At 41.8% G+C, this 21,337-nt stretch overlaps 1 protein-coding gene across 10 annotated transcripts in view; it reads right to left on the reverse strand.

The window, feature by feature from the left end:
* Window positions 1–21,337, reverse strand: part of dock4b (dedicator of cytokinesis 4b) — a 118,251-nt gene that overhangs the window by 79,141 nt on the left and 17,773 nt on the right. For 9 of the 10 annotated variants that reach the window (XM_079656396.1, XM_079656395.1, XM_079656394.1 and 6 more), the window contains exons 2-7: window positions 8,262–8,345; window positions 5,306–5,346; window positions 4,564–4,619; window positions 3,860–3,956; window positions 3,180–3,328; window positions 1,664–1,748 (exon numbers count right to left, since the gene is read on the reverse strand). In XM_079656396.1, the coding sequence (XP_079512522.1) occupies window positions 1,664–1,748; window positions 3,180–3,328; window positions 3,860–3,956; window positions 4,564–4,619; window positions 5,306–5,346; window positions 8,262–8,345 (512 nt within the window). The remainder of the gene's footprint in view (window positions 1–1,663; window positions 1,749–3,179; window positions 3,329–3,859; window positions 3,957–4,563; window positions 4,620–5,305; window positions 5,347–8,261; window positions 8,346–21,337) is intronic. The other variant, XM_079656391.1, reaches the window with a different exon arrangement.

Genomic DNA, 21,337 nt, shown 5'->3' on the forward strand with positions numbered 1-21,337 from the left:
GCAAACTGCGGTTCTCAAGGTCGAGAATCAACTAATCCTAACTTTTAAGACGAGATGAGAAGTCTTCACAGTGCTCAGTGGAAATTTCAATCTGCTGAGGAAACTATGTTATGTGTCCTTCTACCGGGCGACCATCGAGAGCGTGCTTTTTTAAACTCCATCTCGGGGTGGTATGCAGGATGCTCAGCTGCGGACAAGAAAGCCCTGCAGAGAGTGATCAGGATGGCAGAGAAAACCATCGGCTGCCCCCTGCCCTCTCTGGAACACATCTCCACCTCCCGCTGCCCCAACAGAGCTTACAAAATAAAGGACAGCTCTCACCCAGGTCACAGACTGTTCTCCCTCCTGCCTTCTGGGAGGAGATACAGGAGCTTCAAGTCACGGACAAACAGACTCAAAAACAGTTTCTACCCCTGGGCCGTCAGGCTGCTTAACCACCACACATAATGCAATAACTGTAACCATTCTCACACACACACCTTTTAATGCACTTTATATACTATTTTTATATCAATATTTGTAACTACTTATTCCCCCGTATGATTGTTTATGTTGTCTTTCCTATTGCCGTGTTTTTTTAGTGTTATGTATGTGTTTGTATTTTTTGCACACAGGGACAGTTGCACTCTGAATCTCGTTGTACTCTGTGTATAATGACAATAAAAGGCTTTAACTTTAACTTATAAAGCAAAAAGCTCCAGCTACCAAATGCATCTCTTGGTAAGATAGTTTAGGATTTACACTCTTTTCAATACAACCTTCTGTTTAAAAAAGTAAATCCTGACTTTCCCTCTCTGTTTCCCTGACCTTTAGTTAGAGTGTTGTCAATGACGAAAAGCTTCTCATGTCATCACTGAGCTTTGGCCAATCAAAAAATCTCTTCTGTACGCATCACTTTGAAAAATGTGTCTTATTTGAAGGACTTACAATGGTTTTTGTCTTATTGACAGCTAATGCACTTGCAGGATTCTTGCTTTCTTGAGGTCTTCATGGTTAAATGCACATATTGTAAGTTGGTTTAAGGATAAAAGCAAGGTAATGTAATCCACTGAATGAACAGAAATCCTTGGAGCTGTAGGTCTGTGTCTGACATTGTAACACACACTGCAAAGAGTATATTGATCGAATAGCTCAGGACACGCATTAAGTGAGCTTTGCTGAAATAAATAATGATATTGATTTGGTATATTGATTTGAACTAGCGTTTCTATAAACAGTATCATCTGTTCAGTACATCCACTCATCACCAACTACCTCGTCCTTCATTTATTTACTCCTTATATCTTAAACAATATTTGGGTAAAATAAACAACACTGAGTTTATTGAAACAGAGGCCGAATAATGGTGGCAGTAATTGTTTTCCAGGCATTTAGTTATATATAAACTGAAGACAATGTTAAACGTCAGGGTGGTTTTGGGTACTGAGCTTGTTGAAACACAACCAATCTAATATAAATGGCAGAGGCAGTTAAGAAGTTATTGTTTTCTAAGCATTTCATTATAAATATTGAAGAATATGGCCAACGACAGACAGGTTTTTAGCTTTCTTTTCTACAAGGACACTTCAGAAAAGCAGACACTTGCTCTTCTGATCCTCTTATGACGTGTTAGTTTGAGAATAGAGCGTTGTAATATTGCGCTGAGGGTTAGAAGGTTACTCACCAGTCTGTATAGCTCTGTGACGCTGATTTCATCGGGGTCCACCATGCTGAACTCCCGCCTGGGCACCAGGTCCAAGCAGAGCTGCCTGAAAGATTGTGACACAAAGCGGTGAGGAAGGGAATTAAATACAAATCAGACACATATGAGGGTCGTTTGTATCCTAGTGTGTGGCGGGGGGGGGGGGAAACAGACAAGGTTGCCAGAATGTCCTCTTCCCTTAGGGACAGATGAAAGATGCATGTATTCCTGCTGTGCTTCTTCCTCAAACTTTCTCTCTCTCTTTTTCCCTCTCCTCTTTTTGGTCTTATCCTCCTCTAGGACCATAACGGCACGCTGGTGTGTCTCCTTGTCAGCAATAAAAGAGACAGGCCTGGTCAACCATACAACAGCCCACAGAGAGGGACTGTGTGTGTGTGTGTGTGTGTGTGTGTGTGTGTGTGTGTGTGTGTGTGTGTGTGTGTGTGTGTGTGTGTGTGTGTGTGTGTGTGTGTGTGTGTGTGTGTGTGTGTGTGTGTGTGTGTGTGTGTGTGTGTGTGAGCAGAGCAGACAGCAGGGGGAAGGAAGGAGAATGAAGGGTAAGGATATAAAAAGAGAATGACAGAAGTTGGGAGTTCTTTTTTATTTCACCCCCCATGGCATGGAGAGGAATGAGAGAAGAAAGAGAAAGGGAGGAGGGAGGGAGTGCTGTCAGTCTGTGAAGGGGGGGGTGGGGCGGGGGGGGGGGGGGGAGAAACCTGATTTAGTGAGCAGGAGTGAGCCTGCAGGGATGGTAGGTGGCAACAAAAGACAGAGTAGCAAGGAGAGTTTGAGAAATAAGAAGACATGAGTTAGTGTTGCAGTGCGCTCCGCCTCAGAGTAACTGCTATATGAGATATTCTCTATTATTTCAATGTTTGTGAAATTAAATCACTTTTAGTTGTGCCAATTTGTTATTAGACCACCCTGGGCTTTTAGTCATTTACTACAAATATGCTTTATTTGATTAATAATCATGCGACAGGCGTAGTTTTTTAATTGTCCAGCCTTTCCGGGAGGTACATTCTAATTACAAAAATAAGAAAGATATATCTTTAACTGACTGCAGGTAATCCCTCACAGTGAACATTTTCTTTATTTTTATTCGGACAAGACACCGGGTTATCATCTGATTAGTAGATGTGAGGATCTTTTATTGGAGGTGGATTCATCCCTGATATCAGAATTCTTGAATGAATGCACCAAAAGGAAAACGGTGGTTCTGGCTCAGCCAATGACTTTCAACAACATCGAACCAAAAACAACGTCCAACCTGGGATTGATTGCTGCTGCTGCTGCTGCTTTCTCCTGGTGTCAATGACATTACATTTTCATAAAACACAATAAAAAGGTGAGTGAAATCCAATGGTCGAGGAGAGTGTAGAAAACCAATCCTAAAGCTACTGTAGTAGTAACTGATGAATGATTAATGCCCTGAAACGGAGCAAAACAAGCATAAAAGCACAGATATGGTGCTCTGAGACAGAACAGTCCAACTCACTCGTTGCCCCAGTCCAATCTGGCCGTGATGTGCTGCTTGACGTCCCTCATGCGGTCATGGGTGAGGCTGCCGACCAGCACCTGCCTCCTCAGGTCCAGGATTTCATTCATCACGTGCCAAAGCCGGTGGAACAAATCCCCCTCATTCTTCTGTGGAAAGGAGGGCCGGAGAAGGAAGAATACAAAAATTGGAAAAACACAGTGATGCATTTAAAGGGGGTGATAGAAAGGAAATTGACAAGAATGGATGAGGAAGATGAGTAAAATGAAAATGTACGGTCACGTTCAAGCCCCCCCCAAATAAAACGAATGAAAACGAAGAATCAGACATTTGGAGGAAGAAGCAGACGGCGAAATGGATCTGTGCAAATTAGCTTCAGTGTCCTGCTGCTCATCGCCACAAATGTTACACTTTGATCTGCGAGAATTCATCAGCTCAATTTAATCAGCACCCCAGATAGCTTAATAGGACACACACACACAACAAATTCAACTAATGAATGTGTGTGAAACAAAACCAGCGACTGTTTACGGCTTTTGAACTACCAAGGCCCGAATTAATTCACTTCACGAAAAACCTAAAAGGGCAGTGTGTTCTTATTAGTGATATTTAAATGAATGGGAACTGTGAGCGTGTGTGTGTGCGTGTGCGTGTGTGTGTGTGTGTGTGTGTGTTCTTACCACATAGAGTTGTTTCCACATGGCACCCCAGTCCCGCAACGTGGACGTCATCTCTGTGATGACGGAGTCTTCAACAGGGATGACGGTCTCAAATTGCCTACAAACATACACACATAAGGATTATACAGAGGCACAAAACGTTTTGCATTCGGGTAGACACACTGCAGTTTCAAAAAAGATTCAAATTAAAAAAACTCATGTGTGCAAATCAGGAAAAATGTTCACCAACTTGAACGCTGCAAGAATATCAAAAGACAACAGAAACCATGGGACACTCAAAAGTGATGCACACAGCTGGGACCGGAGCACTTCAGGGATTGTAACGCTTTGTTTAACAATGTGATCTCATGATATTATTGAGTAGCTAGCGATCAGCTAAGCTAGTCATTTCAAATATACTGACAAAACACCTACAATTATAAATCGGACTAACTCTGACAACATTGGCAGCTGGCCAACTTTATAATCCCCAAATGTGAACCAGCAGCTTTTAGTTAATGTTGCACATGTTTTGTCAGGCTGGTGAATGTTTTTTAAATATTGCGCATGTGTTGTTAAATTGGTGAACTTTCATTTGCATGTGTTTTGGCACATTTGTGTTAGTGTTTTGTGCCGTTGCAGTGTGTTTGCACCCGTCGGCCACCGTAGGGTTAAACCTCCGAAACGACACAAAGGAATATAAATTGAGAAAAAACCTCTCTTACCCTTTATTCTTGACGTGGGCATTCTTCAAGTGGATGTAGCTGGACGGGAAGATTCCCTTAGAAGAGAAGAGATTCAGGTTAATGAAAAGATGTTTAAACTCATGCGCTAAAGATGCACATAATCAATAAAGTGTGTTTGTGGGTTAGAAGGAGGGGAGCACGCAAAGAGATAAAAGCAGAGCATTGGGATTTAGGAGACAAAAAAAAGATTGTGTGTGTGTGTGTGTGTGTGTGTGTGTGTGTGTGTGTGTGTGTGTGTGTGTGTGTGTGTGTGTGTGTGTGTGTGTACTGTTTGACGCTAATAAACTGCAGTTGCTCCCTATTGACTCGAGGAGATCAAAGCAGAACGTAAGTATCTGAGGACACACCTCGCACACAGAGAGACTCTGTACACACACTTATCACATGCCCTCCTGCACAACAGTTTTTAAAAGTCACATCTATTACTGTCAGTTTGGTTTAATTGGTTGCTGTTTGTTGAGCACGGACAGGGTTGTTATTCCTAAGCGGATAAAGGTGTAATGGTGTCTTAATGGTGAGACTTTTTTAAATGATTTTCAGATGTCAGAAGGCGAGTATAAAATGTCAAATCTTATGTCGACACGCTAACTAAATACAGCCAGTGTCTTTTATAACACCAGAATTACTCATCAAATGAAAGAATTAAACGATATCACTCATTTACAAATGAGTGTAGCCTAAAGACAAGCAAAACACACACACTCTGAAAACATTGGCTCACCTTGACATTTGGATTCTTCAGGATGAACCCTCGGAACCAGCCTGCAGAGACAAAGAAACTTTTTGATTTCCAGGAAGTCCCAATGAATAACACAGGTGAGAATCTTCATCGATAGCGTAGACTGCAGAGCTCTGTTACTGTATTATTGAGCATACATGTGTGTGTGAGAGAGAGATGGTGTGTGATTTAGTGACGATCTTACGACAGCTGTAAATAATGTACAGAAAATGTCATAACAAGCCCCACAGACATTTTTGTTCTGTCATGTGGAAAGAGGAGGGAGACATCCATTGCCAATAAAAATGTCAACGCCTTTAGGTTTTTTACATTAGTCATAGAAGCACTCGAGAGCATTGAGCTGTCTGCAGTGACCACAGCAGAGTGAGGGGGGACAAACACGTGAAACCTGAACGCCTCACTATTATTTGTCCTCGTAGGTGTGAAAAAGAAAATGGTGAGAAAGATGTGGCTTGCATGTGCTAGCTGTTTTCACACGCCATTAGACACTCCAATCTGGGCTCAGGCCAAATTAGTGCCTGATGCTTTTTGCAAATCCCAGCACTGATAGAAAAGATGTAATACATTTGTATCAGAGGCTTTGAGCTGATTCTCTTTCCTATGCAGTCATTGTAAGTCCCCGCAGATAAGAGCATTAGCTAAATAGCTCAAATGTAAACGCATTAGATTATTCTAATCACTGCTGGGTTTTGCCAGAGCGTCGGAGACCTGGGTAGGATTTTGTCCCCAATTTAGTTTTAGGCATCAATGGTCCGAATAGCGTTGAGTAATATGTCTGCGCTGTGGAACACATGCTCAGTATTTCCTTCATGAGTCATTTATCAGTCACAAAGGTCGAGTACTGTCACAGCTTTCTGTATATAGTAGTGGAGGATGGCAACACATGAGTAGGAAATCAGTCAGCATAAGTGATCAACGTTTCAATCAATGATTCTTGAAACAGGGTTATTCTGCGTTTGCCAGAGGAAATGTAAAGATTGAAATAGCCCGGCTAATTTGAGGTGGGGGGGAATATTAATGCTAAGTTGCCTGCTAGGATAGGCTAATATCTAATTAAAAAGAAATGGATAAATGTTTGAAATAGTTGGCTAAATAAAATGGAAAAAGTGTTAGAACATATTCTGCCACTTTTGAAGTTGCATTAAGTCAAAACTTAACAAATGGACCAAAACATTTTGTATAAAAAATGTTTAAAAAACAACATCCACTTTAAAATTATTGGAAATTAACATTGAAACATTAGTTGGAGTCTATTTAAGTGGGTGAATTAGATCAATTAAGTTGGGTTTAACATTTTAAAGAGGACACATGCTTATTTTTGTATTTTGTCCCTCTACTGTGAGATGTGTTTACATGCTTTTACATATATTTCTCATACTGCCTGTGGACAAAAACCTATATAACAGACTATAGGAAAGGGAAAACCCAACAAGCATAGTAAGGGCTTTACCTTTACGGAATGATCTTAGCCAAATATGTTCACGTCTGTCAGAAGCTTCAAGGAAGAATCATTGAGTCAAAAATCAATAATGTGTCAGAAGGAGCCACATGTCGGCAAAGACACTTCCACGTGATATGCTCCTGTGTTTGTGTTAACAGTATCCACATGAGGCAGAGCCATTAGTGTGTCTCCTCCGCTCTCAGCCTCCTCTCTGCTGGCAGGGTTTGGGTTTGTGTCCCTCCCTTCTGGGGCCAAGCATTCCACGGGCTGTACTTCCTCTGGGCATTTCACCGCAACCTCACAACACCCGGCTGACTGTGGAGCTAGGGCAGTGACGGGGAGTTCTGGCATCGAAAGTAAAAGTGAAGTGAAAAATAGAACGCAGGGTTTTATTTTTGAATTTGTTTGCCTTCTGATTTGTTTCTCAATGACACCGGGTCACTTACTTGCCGTCACTGTTTTGGCACGTAGGGGTCTTTTTATGATATGTTAAAATGTTAGGAAGTTGTCCAGATAGTTCTTAGATTTGATTTTCCAGCAATGTAAATTAAGCTAGGCTACTTTATATGGTCATAGGAACATTTTTAACAGAAATCGAAAAGCGAATCTCAGCGCTCATAATGGGACTTATTTTGTAATGTTACATATTCAATACATGATAATTATATTAATAAAATGCTGTATTTATTTGGTGCATAGGCTAAACTGTGATTGCTGGAATATGAGCATTGTTGGTCGTGTATAGATGCTAACTAAATATGAGAAAACTGGGGTGTGCGTGTGTGTGTGTGTGTGTGTGTGTGTGTGTGTGGTGTGTCTTTGGCGTGGTTATTTGATTAAATATCATTCTAGGAAATTAAAAATAGGGCCTGAGGACTGAAGATGAAAGATTGTGAATACAGATAGAGGAAAAATCACATTGCAGACAACAAAAGAGACAGAAAGGAAGAGAAAGCAAGTAGAGGAGAAAAACAGACTCAGCGTGGGCAGGAAGGCGGGAAAAGCAGCCAGACTGTGGTGCGGCAAACTGTAGCACAGATATGACTGCTCATTTTGTGTGCACACACCACAAAGCCACAGAAAAAGATATAAGAGAAAGGTGAAATGTGCCTGGCTGACTTCAGGACTCGCCCCTCTTAGAGGATCGGTCCACTAATGGGTTTTTTTTTTTTTTTTTTTTTGCAGATTAGTCAATTTTATGCTCCAAAACAACACATGTAAAAGGTAAATTAAAACACATCTTAGCTTACACTGAATAATCAAACCACTAATGAACACTGTACATTGTTTTAGAATTGACGTTTTGTGAATTTGGCAAACCATACAGATTCATTTCTCCATATTTGATGAAAAAGGAAGTGTTATCTAATAAAATAATATTGCGTGAGTGTTCTCTTGAAAACTCAGCAATTGCTTCCCTGACATTTTTTACATTTATTTTTCTTACAGAAAGCAACTTGAAAGTAATACACATACTATGTTTTCATTGTACTATACCTTCACATTTCTCCAGGATCTGCACCGTGTCTCCGATTTCCAGTGGGAGGCCATGCTGGACAGTCCCTCGGAAACTGGCCAGCACTACAAGAAGAAGAAGAAGAAGAAGAACAAAACACCCACATTGGTTATTTTAACATTTGAGGGCAGTTATGAAGAGTTTGAGAAAGATTTGATATAAAAAACAAAAAACTTGACTATAGAAAATAACAGAAAGAGCGAGGAGGTGCAATCGATAACCTGTGTAGGTGAAATAAAATCAAAGCTTATATAAATAATACAATATCTCGGGATTTCTGCACAAACACAAAGCAAACTTACATAAATACAAGATGTGTCATAAAGAATATATCAACCTAACATGGGCATGGTTTCAACAATTCAACACCCCCTACACATGGGTCATAAATCATTTCAGGTGATGCACTGATGGAAGGAGCAGCTTGTTTTTGATTCGATACCATTTCCCCCCACTAGCCAGCAGAAAACTTCAGAGACAGATACATGTGGTAAAGTAACCTCCTCTCCACATTCTGATGACCTAAAATGACCTGTTCTTGAAACTCTGATAAAAGCTTTTAGAGTGGATGGAGAAGAGCAACATAGTTGTGTAATCCTTCAGGGGTCAAAGATACAGAAATGCTTTGGTTTTTGCACCTTTTCCTGTTATCCAGATCAAAAGTGATGGAGAGCGTTAGGAAGGATGGACTCAAAGGGACCCCTACCCTGCTTTTAGGGCTTTACCATTTCCTGTAGTGTGTTATCGATATTTGTGTGCATGTAAATGGTCTGCAAAGACTCGAATTCCAAAGTTCCCTTTAAAGAAGCCTGCCTTTTAAAGTCTAAAACAAAAACTCGAGGGGGCTGATTTCACTCCAATTTATTTTGGAATGAGTCAATGGTATCTCTGATTTCTTCGAAGACTACGGTTACAACATGCAGATTTGAGGTTTCACAACATGGCTCTTTATAAGGGAGCTGGGAACTAATAGTGTTGCATTATGGGAAGTGTACGATCCAAGCTTAACATACACTGGGTACTAAGAGATGGGATAATTCTGCTTCTCCAACACCCCTCTCTTCCTCATCTGTTTTATGTGAGTCTCTAGATTATGAAAGTGCATTACTAAAATTGCTGAGTATCCCTTTAAGGAGAAATGAGGAGGCAGAGAGAGAGAGAAATGATGAGAGGTGTGCAGAAAGTGGCCAAGTGTATCAGCAAGAGTGAAACGCTGTTACGAAACAGAGACCTATTAAAATGAGTTTGGACACTGTTTTGAGATGATGTAACACGCATACTGTGGGAGATTTCAGTTTGTACATGGAGACAGTGATGGAGCATTAGCAGTGAATGGTGCTTTGCAGAGTGTAACAGCCATCATATTTGAGTGTCAGCTCTTCAAGCGGCTCTTTACTGCAGAGCCCGACACACACACACACACACACACACACAAATTAACCCGCACCGTTAAACCTGCATTTCCACACATATGTCAACCACTGCAAACAAACTGTAGAAATGTTCACAGATACTCTTACAGAGGCAGAGCATTGACACAAGTAGCCTATTCAGCCATGTATGCAAACACACACACACACACACACACACACACACACACACACACATACATACACACACTCACACACATACACACACACACTCAGACAGCTTTACTGGGATTTGCAGTGGAAATATACAACAAGTCCCCATCATGCAGAACTGAGAGGAATCAGCTGAAGTGTTTAGAGGGAATTTCATTTCTCCTTGTCCAGTGTACCTGAACGCACCGTCCCAAACAGCACCGAGACAATTTCCCCCAGCCGGAGAGGGATTATATTTAATCCAGCACAGATTCAGAGACAAAGCGAGTTTCACCAGGAGATCTAGAGTGCAAACATTGTGGGCACAGGTGATGTTTCATGGACTGTTGACCACAAAGAGGAGGACACGCGCGTCCAAAAATCGGTTTTGTTCAATAAAAACCATCCAATTTTTTCCTTTTGTTTGAAATATTGGAAAGAAGTTTGGATGAAATCAGTTTTTACCAGAGTATCATCTGAATATTTGGATATATTTGTATGAAAAGTGTCAAGATCTGACTTACAAAAAGCAGCATTCACTCACTCTTATCAGCTAGAAACCGACTGCCAGAGGTGTTGAAGTTTTTATTTTATTTTTATATTTTTTTAGTAGCCCACTACCCAGGGGACCATTCATTGAATTACCCATGCAAACGCTCTCTAATGTTGACATTGAGAACAGATCTGCTGATGAACTCAAACGGCAGCGTCAAAAACTGTGTGTGTGTGTGTGTGTGTGTGTGTGTGTGTGTGTGTGTGTGTGTGTCTGAATTTTTTTCTGAAGCTTCGCCAGCCCCTTGTTATCCCTCGAGCTGTAGAAACACTATCTTTACAAGGGATTTGTGCACATCTGACTTTGTAATTCATTCAAAGGCCGACCGCCTGCACGCACACACGCATGGAAACCCGAAGCTTGCCTACTTTTTGTAATTCATTCCCCCCCTGCACACACACAGGCAATCACAGCAAAACACACTCACAAAGTGTGCCCATTGCATGAATTATCCAAGTGACTTTCCCAGCTGCGGTCAACTAAATTATTCAGATTGAAGTCTGCTTTTTTTTTTCTTGGTTTTTTTCCTCAGTGAAATGAAAGATTCCTGCCTGTCAATCTACAGCCAGCTGCTGTCTGTCTCCAGCTGCCTTTCAGCCGTCTGTCAGTGACAAAACAAAGTGAACCGAGGAGGCAGGAAAGGTGCTATACACTTCAGGGCATTGATGTGTTATTGTGTTGAAATCAGCGAAAATACATTTTGAGAGAGATTCCTGTCATGACCTATGAACAAATGGCAGCAACAAAAACAAAACAGGCAAATCAGGGGGAAAATCCAATGAATGTACACACTTGTGCAAACACACATGGCACTTCTAAGTGGATGCCACTGCGGCATGAATATCAAATTGCATAAATTGAGAGAAAACAGACCCGCTGATTCTCAGATGTGACATGAACACACACAAACATTGTCTGTGTATTGAGCGTGGAGACGCAGTTTCAAGATGGCCTCAAAAGACCATCATTTCAGCCGCCAAAAGGCAAACTGATGCCTTCTGACACGCTCAAACACTCAGCCTGATTCTACGTGACACAAGTCCAGCAGGTCGAAGTGGGGACGCTGCTATTCTTAACCACACTGTCCTTCCTAAACTAGACATTTCCCAAAGATGGCAGTCTGGAAGAGGCTTGTACACATGAGTAAAACACAACAATGCAGAGACACAGACAGGGGGAAACGATGTGCACAGTCGGGCTTCTAAGGAGAAAACTAGAGTGCTGAGGGAATTGAAACTGACAATCGCATCAACAGAGGAACCGAGTCTAAAATAAAATCCAGAGGGTTCAGGCTTAACACTGATGCATGTGGCACCGGGTCTGCTTCACAGGGCTAACATGGCAGCACCCATCTCCATCACAACTCCACGGTCACTTTGAGATTCTTATCTTGTGGCAAGGTCATAAAGAGAGCAATACTTAGGAGGAAAGATTTAAACTTGGAATGGTCACAATATTCCCTGACAACAGAAACCAGTTGTTATCAAGTACTTAAGTCAGATTATTTTTTAATAACATTTAGACATTTTTATTACAACTATGAAAAATACATTTAAATGAACATTTAAAATCTATTATGAAACATCTGTTGATGACCAGTTTTCTCTTTTAAAGCAATACACCTACAGTAGGTTTTTTCCTCCCAGTTGAAGGCCAGTCAGCAGAATGCCTAATGCCTGTATAAGAATTGATGCGTCCTGTTGTATAATGTGGTGGAAATCATGCTATTCACACAAAGTCAGTGTACTCAATAAGTTGTCTATGAGTGTTTTATTACAAACGAATAAGCTTTCTGCAGAAAGGATTACAAATCACAGAGTACATGCACTTGGCAAGTGTCTGGAAGTCTAAGTGAAGGGCGCTGTGTGTCCTTCATCTCATTGACCTCCCTCGAAAGCAGAACTGGTTTCAAACTAAACAGTTGTCCATCTGTTCAGTGTTGACACATCCCATCCTTCCTCAACATATGGAAATGGTGTTAAAACCATCCTAAACATGGTGTTACTGAGTGTCAAGACCTAAGGAGGAAATGTCACCATTGTGTGTGCAAGCATGTTTCAGCAGTTAACTTTAAACATGGGATTATACAAAAAAGGTTATATTAAAGTGATGCGACATTTTCCAATACAAGGGTCTCAGTACAGTGGGTTAATATGTGTCTATTAAGAAAGTAGCTTTTTTTTCTTTTGTAATAAATAATTAATGCACATTGGTCACTTTCCACAGGTTCCTTTAACATCTGAACATTTCCCCTTGGGCTTTTGCAAAGTAGAGTTGGGCCATTTGAATGTTTGCCAGTGAATATAATTAATATTTGAAAGATTATTGATAGCTTCATCAATAATACAAATAGTCATGATTTGCAGCCCGAACTTGATCAAGAAAGTTGTACTGAAAGCAAATCATCTTTTCATTAGCTGACAGGCACTGTGTCAACATCTGATCTTAAAGTCAAAGGTCGCATTTCCATCCTAAATGTGCTTTCACCTTGGCTTAAATGAGAGTGTTATGCATTTTGGTAGTTTGCTGAGTAAATCGAGATCCCTGGAAAGTCTTCTGTCTCAGATTAAGCCTGCATGTGTTTTAGGCTGCCGCTTGCAGTCAAGGCCTGTCAAACACTGTTACATTTGGTTAGCTCTTCGCTACTTCTTAGCTCCTGAGAAGAACAACAACCACAGCCACAGAATAAAGGAACCCCAGTGCTTCTTAAAAAGAAAAGAAATTGCTGCTGGGTGAGGCGGGTACACGGCAGTGATCAAAGCATGTTGCTGCTACACTTAATTTTACCCTTGATTTTACCATTAAAGGCAAGAAAAATACCTCATAGCCCAGAGCTTTTACCAGCTTTTTTAACACTAAATCACACGGCAAATTTCATTCAAAGCGCTTGTTAATTTGCTTTTGAACCTCATTAGCCTGACCCTTTCTTCTCCCCGAATGATCTGAAGTTGATTCATATGCACTATCCCCTCCCACATGTTAATTATACAGCATTTATGCAATTAATATGCTAATTTGTCAACACAGCAACTGGTGGTGCTCCACTGGCCCCCATTACTGCGAAAAAGTGAGGATCATGAAATCTAATTGGAGCGTGAGTGCATTTTTAAACATGCGCTGAGTCACATGCATTTTTAAGATTAAAAAGAGACTAATGAGTTGATTGAGAAGAAGAGATATCCAGAATGGGGAAGCAATGCTATTTCATATCTTGTATCTTACTCATTTACAAGGTGAGTTCCTAAAAAGCCCCTAACACACAGAACTGAGAGTTAACACCATTATGAACCCATTCACATCATCATGCTGCACATCCACGGACCAAAAGCATAACACGGTCAGAACTGCATTTGCCAAACCAAACGAGAATTTGATTCCAGCAATGTGACTCAAATATTCCTACTCAAACCAAAGCTAGCTCAGCTATGTTTTGTCTTAGCCAACTTCATGCACACTTTATGCCTTTCCAAAGACTTGAGGCATTTAGCGTTGTTTGTGGTGAGGTAAAAGGGGCTGAAATGCCTCTAAGGCATGTCAAAAATACCGAACAGCACCCCCCCGCCTCATGTATTCAAAGCACAGTCTGCGACAGTGGCAAACAACACATAAGGACTTATTTAGGGATCATGTACAGTAAGAAACCCACAAAGACGTTTGTATGCTTAAAAGAGGCACGCTTTCCACAAATGCACAGAAACTCACATGGGCGTGACAGAGCAGGAGAGGTGTCTGACGGCTTAAGTGTGAGCTAGAGGAAGATTAAGTCAGCGTGTGCGCTCACGTGCATCTGCAAAAAGTTGATTTCTCTGCGAGAGCTAGGAATGCTGGGAAGTGGCATCGCGCATTTTAAAGCAGGGGAATCAACGGGGGTCGGCGGCGGGAGAAGAGAGCAGGCAGACGGATGAAAGTGGCGTCGCTGAGGAGGCCTTGAACACAACTTGGCATTCGGAGCACGCACACACACACACACACACACACACACACACACACACACACACACACACACACACACACACACACACACACACACGTCTGATAGGCAGCGCGGACAAAAGCCAGGCCGACGGAATCACCCAGGAGGAACGGCTTTCATTTGGCTCTCTCCATTGCAGGCCGCCAGGTTCCTCTTGCTGCCTTTGTGCGTGTGGAGATACCAACCACACCGCCATCACAAAACCACTCGCTAGCAACAATGACCCAGAAGCTCTCAAAGCAGAGTTGTGTGAGAAAACGTTATTACTTTTTTTGAAATGGCTGCATGACAAAAAAGTGCTTTTCAGGGCTCAGTATCTTTTCAGGAGTTCCTCAATGTCATAGACCGTATTTGAAATCTTATACTAACAGTATCAGAATCATTAAGGAACTAAAAACTGAATAAAAACTCTGCAGATGACACACACTGAGTTTGCTCTCTCTCAATAAAGAGAGGGAAACAGCATGAAGAGCAAGAGAGTAGCATTCAGTTTGTCCTCCTGGCCTGAGCAGGAGAACTCATACATTGCTCCGATTAAATGGAAGTATAGGTTAGTGCTTTAAACCTCACCCCCTTCCCAGGCTTTAATCTGACTGTGTGTGTGTGTGTGTGTGTGTGTGTGTGTGTGTGTGTGTGTGTGTGTGTGTGTGTGTGTGTGTGGTGTGCGTGTGGGCTTGGTTTTGTGCATGTGTGTGGGCTTGGTTTTGTGTGTGTGTGGGCTTGGTTTTGTGTGCGTGCGTAGGTGCGTGTGTGCGTGCGTGTGTGTGTCTGATGCCAAAGTGTAGATGAGATGATTACTATAATCCTCTCAGGACGGGTTATCTCACCTGCATACATTTGTCATCTCTATCAAGTATTTTTGTGGTGATAGTTTGCACACTTTCTTAGGCAACTAAACCATCTTTATCCAAATCCTCCTCTCTAATCCCATATCACGTTCCGGTAGTTTAGCTCCTTAATACTTTGGGATAGCTAGTCACAGCCAATGAGGTGCATGATGCCTTCAGGGACACTTCCTGTGACTGGGTTGAATGGCATTTGTTGCAGCCCGGAAACCAGCTCTCCCCAGAGAACAAGAGGAAGTCTGTCCTGGTTCCACCAAAATTCCACTCAAGTGTTTTTATTCCTGTAAATAAACACTCCAGAGTACAAATGTGTCATCTTTATCAGGTATGTTGTAGGGCTGCTCGATTATGGCAAAAATCATAATCTCGATTATTTGGGTCAATAATTGATATCACGATTATTAAAAACGATTATTCATTTACTTTGAAAACATCCATTTATTGAACAGTATGTTTTTAACAGTTGATTCCCCTGAACTTTAAGTATAATTCAACTGAAAAACCAATAAAAACTAATGATATTTTTTTTTTAAAGTTTTATTTCGATTGCGTTCTTCTCGTAATCGTTGCAAGCCATAATCGTAATTGCGATTAAAATACGATGACTTGAGCAGCCCTAGTATATTGCACATTTAAAGCTGCACTGTTTGGTTTTTTGGGCCGCTTAGAAGAAGAGCAACAAACTCACTCTTTGACTGAAAGCCAAATAACACCTCTCCTAGCATCTCGGTGAGTTCAACGTTTGGCTATTTAGTTGCTGAATGCTCCACTGTGTACACAAGCTTGTTGCTAATGGTGTCTGTCTAATGTTTAGTTCTGGTAGAAAGAGTACAGAGGGTTTTTCTCGCTGCCTGGAAACGAGGTTGATGAGAGCAGGAGCTGGCATTTAAACCAAAACAATAAGCTCAAAGACACTAAAATGCTCCATAGAGGTGAGGGGAGTTGGATGAAAACTGTTATCCAAGCCAGTAAACAAACACTACGAAATAACAAACCAACCTAAGTTTTGATAAGCAATAATAATCTTTGAAATGTTAATGTGGTCATTCTCTTTCACAAGACCCGATACGGCACTCACAAAATGTCTATTCTCTCTCTTTCTAATGCTCTTAACACTTAACGATGCAAATGCTGGGAGGTGCAGCTTTGCAGAGAGCTGATTTTCAGCAGCAGCTGAAGTCACACTGACTCTGGTGCCTACACATCCTCCCACCCTGCAGAGAGAGAGATGGAGAGTGGGGGATAAAAGCTAGAATATCCAGAGAGGGAGAGGAGGGAAATGAAGGGTGTGGGTGATGACAAAGCAATAACGGCAGAAGAGAGAGATGGAGGGAGGATGGGGGGGGGGGGGACAGAGATAGATAAGTAGGCTGCATGACAGATGGAGCAGAAAAAAGAAGGCAAACATCTGCTTTCCTTCCTTAACGGTTCGAAGTGGGAGTGTCAAGTGAAACCAAACATCAATCATTTTCTCTCTCACTCTGACTCGCTTCCTATCCTATCTCTGCATCTCTCGGTCAGGGGAGGATGAGGTGTGACTGACCTCTAACTGCACTTCAAGCTCTCTTTACTCTGCTAAATAACAACAAAAGATGCACTTGTGCTGCAGTAGCACATATGTAAACACACGCGTGCGTCCCAGAGCTGAAAGGAAATCAACAGAATGAACACGTGCCTACCTGTGAGTTAAACACACATGCATACATTCTCCATTCAACTTGATTTATGATGCATTTGGCAGGTGTGTCTGACATCAGGCCTCACTGACTTGACATCTGCAAAAGACCCTCAACCACTACTGGAAAAAAACACACACACAGCTCCAGGCTTCATCAGTCAGAGCCACATTGAGGATGATGAAACGATGATGAAACAAAAACAGCATCTGTGGTTCTTATCTTATCTGTTAAAAGTTAAATGTTTGTGTTTCATGTATTGTGTCTGGATATTTGTCTGTTGATGTTGGACATGGAGCTGCTGTGACGCAAGTCAAATTTCAGACTTGATCTGACCAATAAAGTATTATCGTATCGTATCTCCCAGCTCCAGTTCAAACACTGAAGGTGTGGCATTTGTAAATATGGAAAGAAAGGGAAAAAGGTGCCCCCAAGGTGAAGCTAAATCAATCGGATTTTTATGAGCAGGGCTGGTAAAACCAGTGCAACGGCTTAGTTTAGATTTGTATTTGTGTTGTGAATGTGTCAGGAGACTTAAAATGGGAGACAGTGCAGTGTAGCCTACAGCTACAGCCTCAGGTCTATAGATGTACACACACTGGGGGGATTTGTGCTGACTGGGGAGCAGGAGGATTGGGTCAGAGATAGACAGAGAGACAGAACAGTAAGGCTGACAAACAATGCGGTGGAGAGACACAATAGAAAAGACAGGATGAGGTAGAGATACAGAAGGAGTGAGGGAGAGGGAATCAAAGAGGAAGGCAGGAGAGATAAGTAGCTGTCAGCTTTTGTGTCTCTCACTTCACTTTGTTTGGCCCTGTTCAGTATGGCAGCTCGAGGGCAGAGAGAGATGCTCCCTGTCGGCTCTCCAACATGTTCGTGCCGACGGCAGGCCCAGTAGAGAGAGGTGTGGACAAGGGCAGGGAGCCAAATCAATCATGGGGAAGATGGAGAAGATGACATGCACGATGACAAGGGAGAAAAACGTTGAAGGGCAAAATTGGGTGGAAATACTGTTTTCAGACATGCCGTGAAGCTGAAAGGAGATTTTCTTGCGGTGGAAAAAGCAAGCTAAGATTTGTTTTCTATGGTTAGGTCCCCGGCTGGCTTGCAATGGGGCTGAACGATGAATCGATTTAAAATCAAAATCGTGATTTGAAATGATGCAATATCAAAATCGCGCAATGTTTTATTTTTTATTTAAAAAAATTAAATGTCTTCTTGTGTGTCAGTCATCCACACCAGTCAGAAGTGCTGTGCTCCACATGTATCAGTCATTGTTAACCAATCAGAAGTGGCCCATGATAGAAGATGATAGACAGATTGATCCAATCACCTGCCAAGTATTTTTGAAAGTGCCTGCCCTTTCTAAATGGCTTCCAATGGAGCTTTCCTAGATGGTTTGGTGAAACCATCTGAGTCAGGTTAGTAATGCTCCATCACATGTTTCTATTACAGGGTGAGTCTTAAACTGAAGCTCGACTTTTAAAGCAACGGAAGTTTCATGTAAGTTTAGTTCTTTCACTCGTAGCTCGGGCTGCGGGGGTGCTAGAGACGGAGTACGTTGATGCGACCTTCCTAGCCGGAGATATGGCCGCATTTTACAATAAACTTCCGTTGGGTCGCTTAAAAACCAATATCGCCAATCGCAATATCTGTCAGAAAAATTGCAATTAGATCATTTCCCCAAATCGTGCAGCCCTAGCTTACACCTCTTCATTCAGCTTACAAAAACATCACACAGGAAATTGTGGGCGCATACCACCCAGGCATGTATTTCAGGTCAAAGTTGAAGCAGGAAGTTGTGTCATAAGGGATGGGTATTTACGAGCCAGTTTGGGTTGTATTTTTCATACCGTCTTACTGTAGCTGTACTTTCAAAAAGCTTTGAGCAACCTGGGACTTTACTCAATGCTTTATCAGACCTGTAATTACAGATTGGAGCTTTACTTCTTCATTTTTATGAAGAAGTAAAGAAGCAATTGTTTTTTAACAGATGATGTCACCAGCTACAAGATATTTTAAGGCCTGGTATAAAAAAAAAATTCTGCCTTGTATGTAATTATATTTTAAAGTTAATTCAAAGACAAATGCATTTTAAAACTGAAGTCTTTGGTAAACCTTGATTGTTAATATTTAATCAAGTTAAGTGCAGGAGAAGAGTAAATTAAAAGCTTTCTTGCATTAGTAAATTGAAATGTTTGTCAAGCCTGAGGACGATGCATGAGCAGCCCATTTGAAGAGAGGTTTTCATTTGTACACTCAGCGTGTGTTACTGTGTTAATGATCTGGTTTCATACCATTCCATTTTGTCATATCATACTGGACAGCTGGTAATTATCACCTCATTAAAATAATATTTGTCCACCGCACTTTGGTGAAAAGCACGTTGTACTGCACACATACAGAATCTCAGTATGCACACATGCATGAGATTGCAGTCATAGGTCTGCAGAAGCATATGATACACAAACACACGCATGATGTTAGCGTGGTTAGCAGGGGGAAGTCGGGCATCTCTGAATCTGCACTGAGCCGTGAGCTACCATATGGAGGCATTCTTCTGAGTTACCCCCGCTGGATTGTTGCACGACAGTAGCCTGGGAACGAGTTACATTTTATTGCACACTGATGCGGGGTGTTTTTGAACCACTACACCACCACCGCACATTTAATTGGAGGGAGCGAGCCGTGTCACAAAAGCCCACGGGCGACGACGGATGAACTTTCAGCAACTCAAAGGCGTACATACATTTATGAGCTCAAATCAAATCTATTGTTTTAACATTCCTCAGTGTAGAATGAGATCAATCTATGTTAAACACATAAATGTACCTAACTGGTAATTCTACTATGCATATGTGGTTTAAAAAAGGCAGCAAGGCTCCCTACTGTAGCACTCTTGGGTATAGGGCTATGGTGCTGAGGGAAGAGAGGGAGGGAAAAGAAAAAATGAACTGCCTGACACACACACACACACACACACACACACACACACACACACACACACACACACACACACACACACACACACACACACACACACACACACACACACACACACACACACACACACACACACACACACACACACACACACACACACACACACACACACACACACACACACACACACACACACACACACACACACACACACACACACACACACACACACACACACACACACACACAGTATCTTTGTGGCATCCTAATGCGCTTATACAATATGTATTTGTTTGTGTGTGTTTAATTGTGTTGTGTGCGTTCATGCCAGCAGTATCTAAACAAGCTTAAACAATAGGCAGTGTTAACATGGTCCCTATGGGCAGGCCGGCTTCTGCTTCATCACCTGATTAGCAACCCTTAGATCAAGGGCGACACACACATACACACAACGAGAAGCGAAGGATAAGTGGATAGGTTGGCCTGAAAGAGGGGAAGAGTTGGGTGGATCAATGGGGCTTAACGAACAAATTAAAATGAAGAGTGAAGACCTAGAAGAAAAAGGTCAAAAGGTGTCGAAGGTATCTTAGGGAGATGTGGTCGACATCATTACATTACATGTTATTTGTTAGACGCTTTAATCCAAAGCGACTTACATACTCAATACTGTGGACAATCCCCACAGGAGAAATTTGGGGTGAAGTGTCTCAGGGACACAACGGCATGCTTACTGCAGTAGGGTTTGAACCTGTGACCCCCTGATCCCAACACTTACGGACAACCCACCGCGCCACACGCCACACGCCCCACGCCCCACACATCAAAATTGATAGACAAGAGTGGTGTAGTGATGACGTGTTTTTGTACGCCAAACTGGATGTTAGCATTGCAAGGGCTCCCTCAACAAACGCGACAGGATTTCGGAATATTGCACAGATTTATGAGACTTTCACATTTTGTTTAACAGGATAATCAGCGTTACAGTGGAACTGCAACTCCCCACACACACAGTACACCCGCGACTGTTACAACGAAGGCTCGATAACCAGCTCACGGCATATAGGCAGGGGTAAAATGCTATTTTTTCATGAGTGGGGGGTGGACCTCACCTCCTCTAGGGGGGTCCGGGGGGATGCTCCCCGAGAAGATTTTTTTTAAATATTGAAGTTAAAAGCATCAATCTGGTGCACTTTGAGAGCGACATCCCAGATGAAACACAACTGTAATCAGATGTTCTTTTTCTTTATAGATATTTTACAAATCACTCCCCTTTTAAACTCTATTCTTGTTTTACGGCCATATAGTATTTCATAAATGTTTATCCTTTATTCTCTTATTTCTTTTAGAACTATAATGATCATATGAAAGTGTGCCTCGGAAATAATCTTTTGAATAATTTGTGACCAAACCGTTTGAGACCCACTGAGATAACTTGGACGAAAGTTAACTATCTAAACACTCAGAAAGTCCTTTAGCTCACCTGAGCCTCTCAGTCTGACAGC

The sequence above is a fragment of the Notothenia rossii genome, assembly GCF_949606895.1.
Source record: "Notothenia rossii genome assembly, chromosome: 10".
Classification (NCBI taxonomy): domain Eukaryota; kingdom Metazoa; phylum Chordata; class Actinopteri; order Perciformes; family Nototheniidae; genus Notothenia; species Notothenia rossii.